The 16,099-nt window shown below is 48.3% G+C and overlaps 1 protein-coding gene across 1 annotated transcript in view; it reads left to right on the top strand.

Annotated features, from left to right (window-relative positions):
* The window catches only part of SMARCD2 (SWI/SNF related BAF chromatin remodeling complex subunit D2), an 805,600-nt gene that overhangs the window by 736,601 nt on the left and 52,900 nt on the right, over positions 1–16,099 (top strand). Inside the window, exon 12 of the mRNA XM_086923795.1 lies at positions 2,112–2,213. Within this exon, the coding sequence (XP_086779921.1) occupies positions 2,112–2,213 (102 nt within the window). The remainder of the gene's footprint in view (positions 1–2,111; positions 2,214–16,099) is intronic.

The following is a 16,099-nucleotide window of genomic DNA, read 5'->3' as shown; positions in this document are numbered from 1 at the left end:
GAGAGAGAGTGAGAGAGACAGTGGAGAGAGAGTACAGAGAGAGTGTAGAGAGAGAGTGGCGAGAGAGTGGAGAAAGAGAGCGGAGAGAGAGAGAGTGGCAAGAGTGGAGAGAGAGTGGCAAGAGTGGAGAGAGAGTGGAGAGATTAGAGAGAGAGAGAAGAGAGAAATAGTGGAGAGAGAGAGAGTGGAGAGAGAGAAGAAAGAGAGAAGGGAGAGAGAGAGTGGAGGGAGACAGTGGAGAGAGAGTGGTGAGAGAGAGAGGGAGAGTGAGAGAGTGGAGAGAGAGTAGAGAGAGAGAAAGCGGAGAGAGAGTAGAGAGAGACACAGTGGAGATGGAGTTGACATAGTTGAGAGAGAGAATGGAGAGAGAGAGAGAGAGGAGAGAGAGTAGAGATTGACTGACTCAGAGACTGAATACTGACTGATCGAGAGACTGACTGGCTGAGAAACTGAGAGAGAGAAACTGACAGACTGACCGAAAGAGAGAGATAGAGAGACCGACTGATTGACAGAGAGAGAGAGAGAGAGAGACTGACAGACTGACTGCCTGGGAAAAACTGACTGACTGAGAGAGACTGACAGAGAGAGAGAGAGACTGACTGACTGAGAGAGAGAGAGACTGACTCACTGAAAGAGTGAGAGAGTGAGAGAGAGAGAGAGAGAGAGGCTGTGGCCTGCAGCCGTCTGATGAGTAGCCGTGCCACAGACAAGCTACGCTATCCTTTCACAGATCCGGATTTGAGGCCTCTGTGCCCTCCCCGTTCAGGTGATTCAGACCGACCTGGACCCTAGGACTGTCGTGCACTGCACATCCGTCTTGAGAAAGACCCGCCGCGACCTTAAACAAGGGCGCCGAAGGGTCGAAACGTCTACATTTTTCACAGGCCCAGCAATTCTAGAATTCTATCAAACTGAAATAAATAAATAGGATTCTCGAAAATCGTATCAGCAGATGGCCTTCAGAAAATAAAACACTTGTATATATTTATATATATCGATTGTATTGGACTGTATCGTCACTGTACATATCTTTTTACCACGTGATCACTATTCACTATTGTCACACTTTTGCACTTTAAATATTATTTTGACAGTCATATTTATTGTATGAAAAATCAATTTGAATGAATTTAATTCAGATAAATATAAAGTACAACGAATCACGCACAGGTCTTCTTTTCATTTAGTGTAAGGGCCTGGTTTTGTGTTTTTCAGAGGGGTTCTGTTCTTTTCTTTGATTGCATTGAATAGCAGTTGTAAATTATTTGTGTTGTTACCCGACGGAACCATTTTCTAATTAACCGTGATGGAATTGGGGTCACATTGTGTATGAAGCTAAGCAATGCCTCTTAAGATTGCTATTGTCTACTAATAAAAATGTATTATCAAAATTTGCTCTTTGTAGTTACATCTGCTTTTGAAATACTGCATTGTCTAATGTTTTAAAATGTAAACGAGAAGGATTAGTGAATGCACTTTTGTCAAAACTGAACGATGAGTGTTGTATATCATGACAGGAGTCTGCATCAGGAAACCCACCTAAAATTGGGCAAACTTCCCCGGCCTACTGATGGCAGGGACCCTGTAATGAATGGACAACCACCTATGATAGCCTGCTGGCAGACTAAGCCCAACCTTTGACTCCACCATCCAGTGTTACTTATAACGGCTGGATTAGTTACAGTGGTGTAACAATAGCCCCGCATCCCCTGCAGTATGGCGGTTAGCTGGCCTGAGAGCTCTAGACAGGCACGGAGGATAAGAGGGGGGCCCCCCTCCATGTAGTTTGCAGGGGGGCCCCCTCAAGTTTCGTTACTCCACTGTGTGACAGCCATATTAGATAGGCCACATTTGTGTTTTACTTGATGAGGAATTCTGTGGGTGGTACACAAAGTGCTCACTATATTAGGACTGTGACTCTGGTTGGCTACTTTTTCTCTCAGCAGTATGATGCCCCTGGATGTAATAGTGTCCCCAACAAGTAATTTTCGTTTATTCACAACGAACACAACTGAGAATGTTAAGGAATCGTATTTTAAGGTAACTCCTTGGTTGAGCAGCATTCGTGAAATCATCAAGTGAAATTAAATCTTTGTGTTGTTTTTGCCTAGATTATGGCAGATGTGATGAATAACCCAGAGGAAGAGAGGCGAGCAGAATTCTATCACCAGCCCTGGGCCCAAGAAGCTGTTGGAAGACACATTTTTGCTAAAGTGAGGAAACATGAACTTCGAATATATAATAGTCAGCCAAACACTAATTGTGTAGTAGGACTCACATTTCTATGGTGGAATGGTACTGTAGAAAAGGAATGCAGCAGTAATTGCGTTTCACACTGCCATTCTTTCCAAAGATGCATTAATGCCGTGCTAGTACAGCCCAAAGAAACAGCACAAATTAGCAGCTCAGTTCTTAGCACATGCTGCCTCGTTAGAGACGCGGACAGCAACGTTTTCAGTTCATTTTTTATGTTTTTTCATTTAAGATAGGTTATGCAATCTATGATGAAATCTGTACTGTCACTGTTGTTTAAGTTGCATCTCAGAGTTTAATATTTTAGCATTAACAGGGTGCACCCAGTCGAGCTTTCATGTGTTTTGCATCCATACCTAGGTCAGATTATGTCTCTTTAGCTCTGTCCCAGAGTTAGTTCACCAGCTGTTGCTCAACAATCCTTGTAAGGCCTTCCATTGCTATGATCGAATACTACATTGAATGTGCTTCTGCCGCTGTTTAAAGATTGCCTTGTTACGAGCTGCTGACTTTGTTTACAAAGATGCAGAAATTCGCTCTGGCACAGGACTTGCACTGGGCTTCCTGTACTTCCCTACCTCTGTGTCCACCATTAGGACACAACACCCAACAAACAAATCATCAAACCCAACAACACCAACAGGAGACACCACAATCAGCATAGTAATATGAAACTGGCACTGCAATATCAGAGCTGCACGAACCTACTTCTTTTTAACAATAGCCCGATTCCAATTTAATAAATTTTTCGTTCTTGGATATCTGGACTATTTTTTAAATCACTTATCACTATCCTAATCACTTTTTTCCACGATCACTACTGCCTTAAAACTTAAGGTAAAACCTCCTGGTGGAGGGTGCACACAAATGACTTGACCCTGTGATTACGCACGCACGTGTGATACAAGCGGGGACACCTCATATACCGCTAACGATAACAAACAAGAGAGAAACACACGTGTATGAGGGTCATTTTATTGGGAGACACCCAGTTGCCAACCTGCAGACCTGAGTTTTTCGCAGGACAAGTGATCCTTTCCCCTTTTTGATGAAACACTGCAATATCATACCCAAGGAACATGACCGCGCCACATCATCCGCAACCCAACCCCCGTACTCCACGCAAGCAATGCAATACCACCCCAGCACTTTAACTCTATTGGCAGCCCCACATCGACTACACCCAGCAGTGTAACATAATACATAAACATCACACCAACACCCAGCATTGCTCGAGCACCCATCAACACCCACCCTGAACTCACAGGCCATACCCAATGTTTGTTTGTCCAATTCAGTGCCGAGAGAAAGCCAAATGTCTTTCCTGATCTCCCTCTGAAATGGAAATCCATGGTGTTAGATTTGTTGGAGTAATCTGTTTATTTCTAGAATATTATGCCTCTCTGTTGCTCACACTGCAGATGGTTTCTTAAGTATAGAATGTAGCAATTTGTCACCTGAAAAACCTTTGAGATACACTTGCAGCAAATGGCCAGGACATTATGTCTTTCTAAGGTAGGTAGACTGTGCCAGGCTGTGGTGAGATGGGCAGATTTGCTGGGAAACTGCAGGCTAGGTTAGAAGGTGCTTGGATAGCCTCCCTCATTTTAGGGCCCAGCGAAAGAAGCTGCTTCTTCCAGTTTACACAGGTAGCTACTGATAGTCATCTCTACCCATCTCCCCAGGGAAACGTTTCACATCTGTCCATATTTCATGTCTCTTTTCATATATTATGGTATCCAGTTTGTTGCAGAAAGACTATAGGGATACTGTGGGCTTCCCCTCTCAAAGGTGTTGGGGGCAACAGGTAATTGATCCAGAGGTTTCTGATAGATACTTGTAACCTTGTGAATACCACCAGGCACCAGACTGTTCCCGAAGAATGTTCTCATCAAGTACCTGAACGCGATGGTAGATTGTGTCGGGCAGCTCTTTATGAGATTAGTGGCACCCTGGAATTGATGCCTGAGCCACATATATAACCAGGGCCACATATAACCAAGTCAGGAGAGGGGCAAATTATGCAGCAAGGTTGAGTAAATTATGCAGCAAGAAAAGGCAAATTATGTGGCGTAATGCCCACATTTTGTAATAGTATTACTTCATTATGTCATCATTGTTAAACTTGGTAATACTGCCTGGGCTTTGGCTGCACCTATTTGGTACTAGTTTAACACCCAAGTATAGTAGTAAGAAACAGAAAGGTGACCAGTCCCTCTTTGTAAAGGCCATCCCCTGCGCTCTTGAAACGTTGAGCTAGAAACAAAAAGTTTATGGTTAAAATCTGAAGATGATGGATTATGTGGCAAATGCAGCAAGTCTATAATAATGGGAAAATTACCAGAGTCACACAATCATATAATTCCAGTAGCCCTGCAAATCTCGGCCTTCCTTGCACGCTCACATCACTTTCTTTCTTTACCAAAACTTGAAACGTTGATCCGAAGCTCATTCCCTCATTTTCCTACCACTTGTCAGAAATATTTTCCTCAAACATTTTGCAGTGTGCAGGGGAGAATGTCCCTTCCAAAAACCACAGGATTCAAACCCTGTATGGACTGGCACTGGTCTGTAACTGATCTCTACCAGGTATTTCTGCGGTGCCTGGCTTCATTGCTCAACTCCAAATCCTGGTGGATCTGCTCCAGGTTAAACAGGAGGCTGCTCAGGACCACAAGGCCAAGCTCTACATCGCATAACACTGTCAGAAGGTGACAACGGCCCGGTCTCACTCAAAGTCAAGAATGCAGATGCATTCTCGCTCTTGAGGTCGTTCTCTACAGAGATCCTCATCCCACTTCCAGTAAGTCAAAATCTAAGAATAAACCCAAGAAGTTGAAAAGTGATTCTCCTTCGTCCTGTCACTCTCCTAAAGGGAAGTTGCTTGGTTATCAAGGCGTCTCCCAGTTTCAGTCCCGGTTCCCTCCGGCAGAGAGATTCCCCCACTTGTGATTTTGTAATAATCAATTGTATTGTTTTCTTTTAACAAGATTCACCAGTGAAAATCAAATATAACACATTACAGTAATGATAGGTCGTTACCACAATATATGTTTGGCTGTTATATACTTTGCAGTCCATGATCCCATGAGGCAACATGCACTATACATAGTCTGTGGAATAGAACATATTTATTCTATCTGACCCAACCATTGTGCTAGGAGGGGGCAGGTACACTCCATGTGAAAGAAGTCTGCCTGGTCTTGCTCGCAGCGAGTGCAGGATGCAGTCAGCTTCAGGTCAGCACTATGAAGGCGTTTTGGGGTTAGGTAGGCAGCATAAAAGTAGTACAGTTGGTCCAGATTTAGCCTGGCTGAGGTGGTGACTGTTTTGGGTGCCATCAGTGTGTCCCTCCAGTCCTCTTCCTCAAGGGGTCTCACCCTCTGACTCCTAAACTGGTCAAGTGCGGTTGGAGTGTTGTTAGTTAGGGAACAATAAATACGTGAGATTCCTCCCTTTCCCATAATTCCCATCATGGTTTTTGCCTCTGGAGGTCTATATTCTGGCAGTATTGTGCTGTTTGGTATGTGGGTATGGAGGGTGTGGCGTAGTTGCAAATATCTGTTGAATTGTGATGAGTGCAGTGCGTGTCTGGTCTGTAGGTTGTGAAAAGTGCGCATGTGGTCGCTGGCCCACACATCCTCCAACCTAGAGATACCAATGAGGTCCCACGCCGGGAACCACTCCAATTTGCCAACCTCCCTGAGCCAGGTGCCCTGCCAGAGCTGTGTGCATTGGGTCAATGTGTTCGTCCACTGGGTATGGCGCAAGGAAGCGAGCCAGTCAAGGAGAGCTGCTTGTGTCACCAGAGGCAGAGTTCTGAGCATAGGCTCCCCGTACATCATTGCTTGGATCCTAGGCAGGCCTAAGTCGCTCAATTTGATTCTGTATGCCGAGTCCGATCAGCCCTATTAAACCAGTCATGCAGAGTAAGTAGGCAACTGCCAGGTAGTACAGAAATAGATTGGTCATGCCCATGCCTCTGTCAACGGGTGGGATCCGGCATTGGGCTGAAGCCATACGAGGTCTCCACCCACCCCAAAGAAACTTAGTGGCTAGACTGTCTAGCTCTTTGACCCAGGTCCGTGGGAAGTGGATTGGGGTGTTTTGGATCATGTAGAGGAATCTGGGGAGGACTATCATTTTGAAAAGGGCAACTCTTACTAGGGGGTTAAGCGACAGCGTCTGCCATTTACGGAGGTCATCTTTCCTCTCCTCACTAATGGGGTACTGTTAAGTTACCAGGCTACGTCAGGGAGCGATGCGACCCAGATTCCCAGGAACTTAAACGATTGCCACCTGATAGGTATTGTGTATTGCAAGTCAAAGCAATCTCTTGACATGTGTAGAGGGACCAGGACAGACTTGCTTGGATTCAGTTGAAGGCCGTAGACCTGTTCGAAGGAGCACAGTGCCTGGGGGCTGTATGGGCCAGACTGAGCCAGTTCCGCGAGGAAGAGCAGGACGTCATCCGCCTACAAGGCGATTTTGTCTTCCTTAGATTTCCAGTCCATGGGGGACCTGGCCTGGTAGTTTGGGCTGGACTGTTCCCATTGGGCGCAGGGGCAAGACTGATTTGCATATGGCTGGGTCCAAACTGGAATGGCATGGTGAGCAAAAACACTATGGATTTAGACCCAGATCTCTGTACTGGCGTGAATGTATGACATTGTTCTGCATTCTGTCCATCCATTGTTCTTTTTGTATTTGTCACCCCGAGTGGGACGGGTATGCCCAGACGTGGGTCCCGTGCTTACATGCCACTGGAGTCAAGCTACCCTGGCTTATGAGGGCTGAAAGCACGAAACCAGTCCTAGGATGCTTGTTTCCAGTCCAGGGAGGATCTGGACTGGCAGTTCAGGCTGGACTTTTCATATTGGGCGCAGGATCAAGACTGATTTGCGTATGGCTGGGTCTAAACAGGAATGACATGGTGAGCAAAAAAACTATGGATTTAGGCCCAGATCTCTGTACTGGGGTGAATGTATGACATTGTTCTGCATTCTGTCCATCAATTGTTCTTTTTGCATTAAGGTCAATGTGAGCATCGATGGAGGAGAGTAAATGGAGACTAAGTTAAGCGTGTTCCCTTCTGTTGTTCCACCCAGAGCCAAAAAACATCCCTGAGGGTCGTTAGTGGCCTGTGTGAGTACGAAGGGGAGATTGCGCTTCAGGAGAATTTCCACACCCTTGATCCCCGGGCAAACCTTGAGTGCCAAATTCTGTTATAGTAATATCGTGCAAGAAAGGGACAATTGTTGTCCATCAGGTGGGTCTCTTGAAGCAGGAGTATGTCGGATGCCTGGCGTTGGGCATATCGCTAGACTGCTGTTGGTTTAACCCTGTCGAGCAGCCCATTGACATACCATGATAGTATTCACAGGAGATCTCCGCTATTACGTGTACATGTTACTGTGGGTCTGGGTGAGCCTGGAGGCCTATGGGTCCCGGGTTGGATGTGGGATTGGTTAGGGTGTGATCTAGATGCAAGACAATAATTGTAGCGCCGAACTGCGGTGATATATGTGACTGTCATGCTGCAAAGTAAAAATCTGGTGTGGCAAACAAGATATAACGACAAAAACAAAAAAATTGTGATAACGGGGCTTCTCAGTCAGCCAAGTCTAGGCCGTCTCAGGAGATTCGAAGAAATTAGTTTTATTTTGGAACACCACTCGGAGGCGGGCCGGGAAGAGCAACTTGTACTTGACATTCAAGGTGCGCAGTTTCTGCTTCACTTCAATGAATGAGCCCCTCTGGGTCTGGACCTCCCGTGTATAGTCTGTGAAGATCAGTATGGGGTGGCCATGGTAGGTCAAAGTCTTTTGGTTGCGGCCCTCACTCAGGATTGAGTCTCTGTCCTTAAAATTGAAGATCCTAGCAATTATGGGCCTGTGCGGTGCTCTACGGGGAGCTCTGGGAGCCAGAGAGCGGTGGACCCACCACAAACCATGGGAAAAGGGAGTCCTTGGCCATCCAAGATCTGACCCAGTGTTCGAAAAACTCTCCCATTTGCCCCTGCTCCGTTCCTTCCAGGAACCCCACTAGGCGAAGGTTATTCCACCATGCCCTATTTTCTGCCACTTCTGCCCTTTTATGTAGCTCCTTACTGTAAGTCTGAAGGCAGGCTATTTGTTATTTTAGTTGAGTAATGTCATCTTCAATGGTAGAAATGTGGGATACAATTTCTGTGATACGGGTCGTCATGTTTCGGAGGTCTTGCCTGAGGAGAGCCATGTCTATTCGGACCTCATCAATCGTATTTTCGACTGAGGTCTGTGAGGCGCTGATCGATTGTAGCATAGTGTTGAGATCAGCAGCAGTTGGGGTAAGTTTTGCGGCGGTTCCGACCGCTGTCCCCAGGTCAGTGGTTGTATATTGGTCCATTTTGATGTGTGTTGGGAAGGCTTGGGCCCTCTGTCTTTCCCCATGATTATGGCTGGGCAGAGGCAGTCTTTGTTTTGGGCATTCCAGGGTGCAGAATATTGTGTTTGAGGAAGGAGGATAATCACTGTTTCTTTGACATGCGTGCGGAAGGAAGGGCAGCAATCAATTCAGGTGGTTATTAGGTCTGTTTCGCCGCTCTGCTAGTGGATTTTGGTGCAGAGATACGTTAACGGGACATTCCCAAGGTGTCTCAACGGTCCCCAGCTACTTGCCTCGTCTGATACACTGTACGTCAGGCCAGGACGCGTGTCTCATGTGAAGGGGGAGAGGCCCTTCAGTCACAGCTAGATGGAGCAATAGAGGAGTGATCGAGCTCCCTCAGGGTTTCTCTAGGTCCTCAATCCGCATGCCAGGTACCCGGTGTCAACTTCACGCCACTACTATAACATTGATTGTACCTTGTGAAGTATGTTGTTTTGATTTAAACGCCGAATTTATGGTCATTTTGTTTTGTATCAAATTGTCAATATAGTTTCACTAATTGACTGATTTTACTGTCACCAATACCTTACATCATCACATCCTCACTTTATCACCACTTCCCTCCCCTTGTCTTTCCTGGGGCACTGTACAACCGCCAACAGTGTTTGTCAAATTGTTTTGTATATTCAATATATATATTGTCCCATTGTGAATTAAACAGTGCGGATCAATTTAGTGTTTTTGAGAATAACTTTGTGATCTATATACATTATTCCATGTTTACTCTGGGACCCCTTCCTCCTAGTACCTTTAGAACCCAGGTCCCAGTGACTATGTTTGGGTAAACCCCCTTATTTATACAGGTACCCGGGTCAGGCATAAGCCACTGCGAGCTACGGCGCAAATTTGGAAGAGAGTCAAGGCCTGGCACAGTCTCAGTGCAGGCCCTTAACGGCCTGTCTTTCAGTTGTTGCCCAGTGTCTCCAGGCCTCAGGAGTTTCTCCACGCCCAGGGATTTCCACCAGGCCACCTCCCTGAGGCCGCTGACCATCACTCAGGGGAGGGGGCGTAGAGATTGCATTGGGCCGTCCCAGCCCGCCAGCAGCCGTGAGGGGCTCGGTTCGTGGGCAGCAGACCGCTCCAGGTTCCACAGCACTTTCTTTTTCCCCTTGGGGTAGTCTAAAGCTGAGCGGATAGTCTATGCAGTGGGGGAGGCCACGTCCCCATCCCATCCCCATCTCAGCTTCCAAGCCCCACTGCTTACCGGAATGTCTGAAGGGGGAGAGGGGTAGGGCCGAGGCCAACCGCCCTGACGATCTAAGGGGTCAGTCTCTTCTCCGCAGCCTGGCAGCTAAGGCCCAGACCGCTAATCATTAGTCCCACCTGTCTCCCCTGGGCCTTCACGTGCCGCCTGGGTGTCCTGGCACACTTTGGGGACAGAGTGACACGCCAGGCCCAAGATGGTTCTGTGATCCAAATCTCTTCCCAGCAAGGACATTTCTCGCCAAGTACTGTGGGAGGGAGTTTAGGGTTGTACAGTTCGCCGCCGGCTCTTCAGGCCTCTACCGCACAGCCGGAGGCCAGATCCCGAGGGCCCGGCCCCAAGACCGCCCCTGCCACACCACTCTAATTAGGCCTCACTGCTCACTGTGTACTCCGCAGCGGGTGTTCAGACCAGTCCAGAAGCAGACCTCTGAGCTGCCTCCTAGGTGCTCAAGTCCAGGCCTCCCTCCAGTGGGTTCGTCGTCCTCCCTGAAGTCTCAGCGTGGCGTCCGAGCGCCACAGTCAGTGCTGGGTGCAGAGGGCCATGTCAGGTCAGGCCGCGCCGGGCCCAGGCAGTCTAGTGATCCGCGCCTCCAAGCGGGGAGCTTCTCTAGGGCTTACAGTTGGAGGGAACCCGGGGTGCGGGCTGCCACCGGTTAGTTGAGCCTCGCCCACATGACCGGAGTACGGTCCCTGGGGACTGATCCCTCTCTTAAGGCCACACACGTCACCTCAACCACAGGCGGGCCCCTCGCCCACGGTCTCCACATCAGCAGTGCCTGCCTCCACTCCAGATTGCGGCCTCCGCACCCCAGCCACGCAGTAAAGCTACTGCGGGCTCCTCCGTCAGGTCAGGAGGCTCCGTCGCAGGGTTTTTGCATCCAAGCCCGAAGGGGTCAGAGGGTCTGGGACGCCTATGATGGATTTTGCGCTCCTCGTTGGTCCCAGCGTTCTGCGCAGCCATCTTGTGCTGGTGCTTGGATTTCGGCCTCTTGATATAGGCCATCCGCGGCTACCTCGCAGTGTCATCTCTTGCCAGGACACACTGTGCTGCACCAGTGGGGGGTATCACCATGCGTTGGGCAGTTTACTTGTGCTGATGGGGACAGATGCTTGGGCAGATGATGGAGGTGTCCGGAGCACTCTTAGAGTGCGATCGTCATCTTGACACTCCAACCCACGCTACCACTTGTTGTGATTTCTCACAATTTTTTGGGCCCACCGGTGACACTGCAACTGGTCAAAGCTTTCAGAGAGGCCATCTTATGCACTTCTGATACAGCCTTCTAACAAAGGAATCCTTTATATATATCAGCCATTAGACTGGATGTGGAAAATCTTGAGCTGTACATCTGCGCACCAGTAGTTGGGGTGCGTCCATCGACGACTCCTCTGCATCGTTTGCATTGTAAGCGACGTGCTTGGTGCCTATTTAGGCACCAAGCACGTCGCTGGTGCTCTGACATCAGTTCCTTTCTTCCTGCGCCATGAGAGGGGATCGTGTGAGCTATTTCTGTCCCTTTTTTACCATGTTTTTCAACTTTTTGTTGACTCTTTTGAGTAATTTAGCTTCCAGTGTGCTAGGGAACTTGTTCTCTAACAAATACATGGGTTTTAAACCTTATGGAGAATGTCACAGACAGGTGTCTGCTTCTGACTGTCACTTGCTCTGTCTGTGATTCCTGGAGTCAGACCACAACTCCAGGGCCTGCGCTAGCTGTCGGTCGAAGTACCCAAAGGTGAGTCATTAAGCTCCTAGTGGTGTGGCACAAAAATTCACTGCATTATTCCTGGTCCTTATCCCAAGGAATGTCTATGGCCTGGTCACTGGTCTTGTAGTCTGTTACCTTCAAAGTACAAGTCATCGCCATGGGAGTCAGGTAAGTCAAAGAAGCACATGAAGACTAAGTCCAAGCTTACTTCGCCTTCTTCCCCTTGATCTCATGCTTCTAGGCCCTGCTCCCTCATTCCTCCTGTGGAACCACAGGCCGGGTCAGCTCCACACTTCATTATTTTCCTCTGAACTTAAGTGACCCCTGCTCATCTTAAAGAGTTTTATGTGGCCATGCATATCATTTTGGGGGCCATGGCTGCCTTTGGCGAGACTTTGGGCACACAGAGCAGCGACCACCATTGAGGCTTCTCCTGATGCGAGCTGAGCTTTCTGGATACGCCTCCGGATCTGGACCAGTGCTAAGGCCTATGCCGTAGTGTGTCTCCCAATATCACAACTAACATCGCCGGCACCAGCCAACAATGTAGGCCCTAGTCATCTGTCTGACTCCAAGACAACGCTGCCTCAGTGCCGCTCAAAGCTGATTCTGGCGCAGTCTGGACCACAACAACCATCTGGCTTTGACATGCTGCCCCTGATCTTTGACAAATCTAGTGCGGAATTGGATTTTTGGAGGGCGAAGATGGTTCCTACCAGTTCTTTGAGCTCTCTGATGAAATAGTTCTTCTCAACCAAGATGACAACTGGTATGAGGAGCTGGTAGGTGCCAATGGCCAGGACACGTCCCCAGATGCTGGCATGGGCTCATATCTGGGACCTGCCGCAAAGAAAGGTGTATCCTTCGCTATTGTGGTGAGGAGGGGAGCAGAGTTCCTAAACCTGCTGCTTCCCTCCATCCGGGTAAAGACCAATGTCCTAACAGAGATGCTTCACTCTGGGCCCTTGATTCCTCACAGATACTCTTTTAGTGACTTGGGCCAAGCCATGCGCAGGTGTTCCAGTGCACAGGATGAATGCCCGTCACCACTGCCCTGTTCCAGGAGACCAAGCTTTCCTTACTCAGCACCCAAACCCTGGGAGCCTGATGGTTCAGGTCTTGGCCACAGAACTTCATCCTAGCCCATTCCCCCTGCTCCTCTGGACAGGGAATCCAAGAGGTTGGACACCTGTGGAAAGAAAATATTCTCTTCCACAAGCCTAGCATTGTGATCCATGAACACCACTAGTTTCTTAGGTGGATAAACCCACAACTGTGGCACTAAGTCACAGAAGTGCTGCCAGTGGTCTCTGAAGAGGCCTGTGCCATTCCGAACCAGACCAATGTTGATGGAAAGACGCAGCAAAGTACTCCCCCCGGTGTGGCGTGGACATGACTGATTCACTCAGCAGGGGTTTTCGCTCCACAGTGCCACTGCGCCACCATGCCTGATTCTGATTAACTGGCTTTTCAGGGGATGTCCAGTAGGCTCTGATAAAGATGCCCTTTGATTTATCTTGCCAGTTCTGTGACAAGGCCAATTTAGGACTTGTACTCTTTAACGAGATTCGGACTACCACCGTATCTTTGGGTTCTTCCCACATGTCATACAAGCCCCACTCCTCCTTTTTCCCCTCCTGGAGCTACATTATCGGTTACCAGCTGCTCCCACAGTTTCAGACATACACCCAGCCTTTTTATGGCCATTACGCAGCTCCCACAGAGGACATAGGAACCAAAGCCATGGTGTTGTCCATTACCATGCCACTTTAGCTTCCGCAGCCTCTAAGCCCTAATAGCATGCCCTCCTTACAGCACAGCCATGATACTGGCTGCAGAATCCAGCACCATCTGCCCCAGTATTGAGCAATACCATCAGACATGTGGGTTCTCCCAATTTTCCAGAGGGGTTATGCCCTTCCCTCATAAAATCCCTTTGATCATTGTCATCATCCCCCAAAAGGCTAACAGAGAACCATCTCTTCCTGTTCTGTCAGTAAGTGCAGAATCTGTTGGCCAAAAAGTTGGAAGTAGTGGTTGCTATTCCCGCTATTTTCTGGTGCCGAAAAAGGACGGAGCTCTCTGCTCCATACTAGACCTGCTCCCCCTCATCGCCTTCCTGAAGAAAGAGAAATTCAACGTGCTCACTTTGGCTCAGGTCTTATCTGTCCTGGAGACTAAATGGTAGCGTCTGACCTACAAGGGGCTTATGTTCACATCCCCATCTTGCATGCCCACAGGCTTTACCTGTGGTTCACAGTGGGTCACAAGCATTTCCTGTTTGCTGTGCCCACCTTCAGCTTCAGTGACCCCCTGGCTTTTCACAAAAGTGATGTCGGAGGTTGCAGCTCACCTCAAGAAGTCAGGGGTCCCAGTATTCCCCTACCTTGATGACCCTGGCAGTCATACAGACTATGACAAACTTCCTGCATTCTCTAGGGTTCACTATCAACATGCAGAAGTTACATCTGACTCCCTCTTAGAAGTTCCCTTTCATTTGAGCTATTTTAAACCAAATGCAGTTCCGCGCCTAACCTCAGTCCAGATCATTCTGGCTATAATCCTGATATTTCAACCTCAGGCCTAGATTTCGGTGAGACTGACTCTGATGGCCTCCTGCATCCTTCTGATGAAGCACACCTGATGGTACAAGCAGGTTCTCAAGTGGGATCTGAAGTCCCAGTGAGGGCAGCATCAGGGAAATCTCTCCTACCTGGTCCAGATTTCGAAGAAGACTGCAAAAGATCTGCAGTGGTGGCTAACAAAACACAATTGGATCTGCGGCAGACCCCTTTCCCTTCCCCAACTGGAACTGACAGTGGTAACCGAAACATTCCTTCTGATTTAGGGTGGCCAATTGAAAGAGATGTTCAGAGGACTCCCCAGCTCCACATCAATCTTCTGGAGCTGAGGCAATTCACTTGGCATTTAAAGTCTTCCTCCCATCCTTTAAAGGAAGGCTGGTTCAGTTGTTGACAGACAATACTACTGCCATGTGGTATTGCAATAAACAGGAAAGATTAGAGTCATGGATTCTGTGACAGGAGGCCATGCGCCTCTGGACCTGGCTAGAGCAACTGGGCATTTTTGTGGCAGTGCAGGACCTGTGAATGCCAGGGCAGACAAACTCAGCCACCGATGCCTTGCCGATTGCGAATGGCATGTGGAGGTGGCCATGGTCGGTTCAGAGAATGGAGAGAACCGTGGCTCATTCTATTACCCACCACAAAGCATGTGCAATGTCAGCTTTTATGTGTATTGGAGTTTTTTGAAGACTTGTTCCGTTTAGACTGGAACCCTGGACTCAGGTATGCATTTTCTTCGTTACTGCTCCTGTGCCAAGTTCTCAAGAAGATTAGGACTGACTATGCCTAAGTCATCCTAGTGGTTCCAGACTAGGCAAGGAGAGTCTGTTATTCTGAACCCCTGAGCATGAGCATCTGTCCTCCGATCAGGCTGCACCTTTGGGAGTTCCTTCTGTCGCAGCAGTAGGGCAGTGTTCTAAACCCCTACCTACACACTCTACTTTCATGCGTGGAGATTAAGCAGCAACAGTCAAATGCCTTTGATCTGCCTCCTGTTATGCCATCTTTGCAGCCATTCATCCCTCAGCAAAGAATGCATGTTGTTGGGACAGATTTGTAGCTTGATGTTCTTGTCATGTGGACCCGTCTAGGCCTTGCCAGGGCACTGTTAATGGTTACCTTTTGGCCATATCAGCCTTCCCTGTTTAAGTTAAACATTGTGATTAGTTGCCCACTCCGGCTTCTCACTTTCAATGCAGCCTTCTTGGTGGCCATTACACCTGCCTGTCAACAGAATGTCAACGAGCTTCAAGCTCGTTCAGTTAACCCTCTGTACACCCGCTTTTACCCAAACACACTGTTTTTATGGACACATGCCTCTTTTTTGCCGAAGGTGGTTACTCCCTTTCATGTCAGCCAGAACATCAAATTGCCCAAATTTTTCACCTCCTCCTAAGGAAGGAGGAGAGACTCAACCACCTGAGAGCTCTCTCCTTCTCCAATGATCGCACCACGGTACATTGGCTGGACAGTCAGTTCTTCTTTGGGTTCACTGAGCCAAAAAAGGGCAGGGCGGTGCAGAAATGGACCATTTCTCAAAACATTGTACTCTTTTATCAAGATCTGCTACACATTAGCTAAAAAGCAGTCTCCTGATGACTTGCGGGCCCTTTCCACCAGGGCCAAGGCTGATACTACTGCATTAGCACACTGGGTGCCTGTCCCGGACATCTGCCAAGCTACTATGTGTGCCTCCCTCCACACGTTCACAAAGTACACTACTTAAACAATCCGGTCCATCGACACTGGCATTTTGCCCGGTCAGTCCACCAGGACTTCTTTTTTGAGGCGTCTGCAGACACATCTACAGGAAGGTTTTGCTTGAGTATCTATTCTAAGGTGAGGAATCTGTGGTTAGAAGTCTCCATCAGAAGAACCAGTTACTTTACATTTAGTAACACTTTGTCTGGTAGAGAT

This window comes from Lissotriton vulgaris, chromosome 5 (genome assembly GCF_964263255.1).
Source record: "Lissotriton vulgaris chromosome 5, aLisVul1.2, whole genome shotgun sequence".
In the NCBI taxonomy this organism is placed as follows: Eukaryota; Metazoa; Chordata; class Amphibia; order Caudata; family Salamandridae; genus Lissotriton; species Lissotriton vulgaris.
Note: the sequence above shows the minus strand (reverse complement) of the source record. Positions and strands in the feature narration are given on the sequence as shown.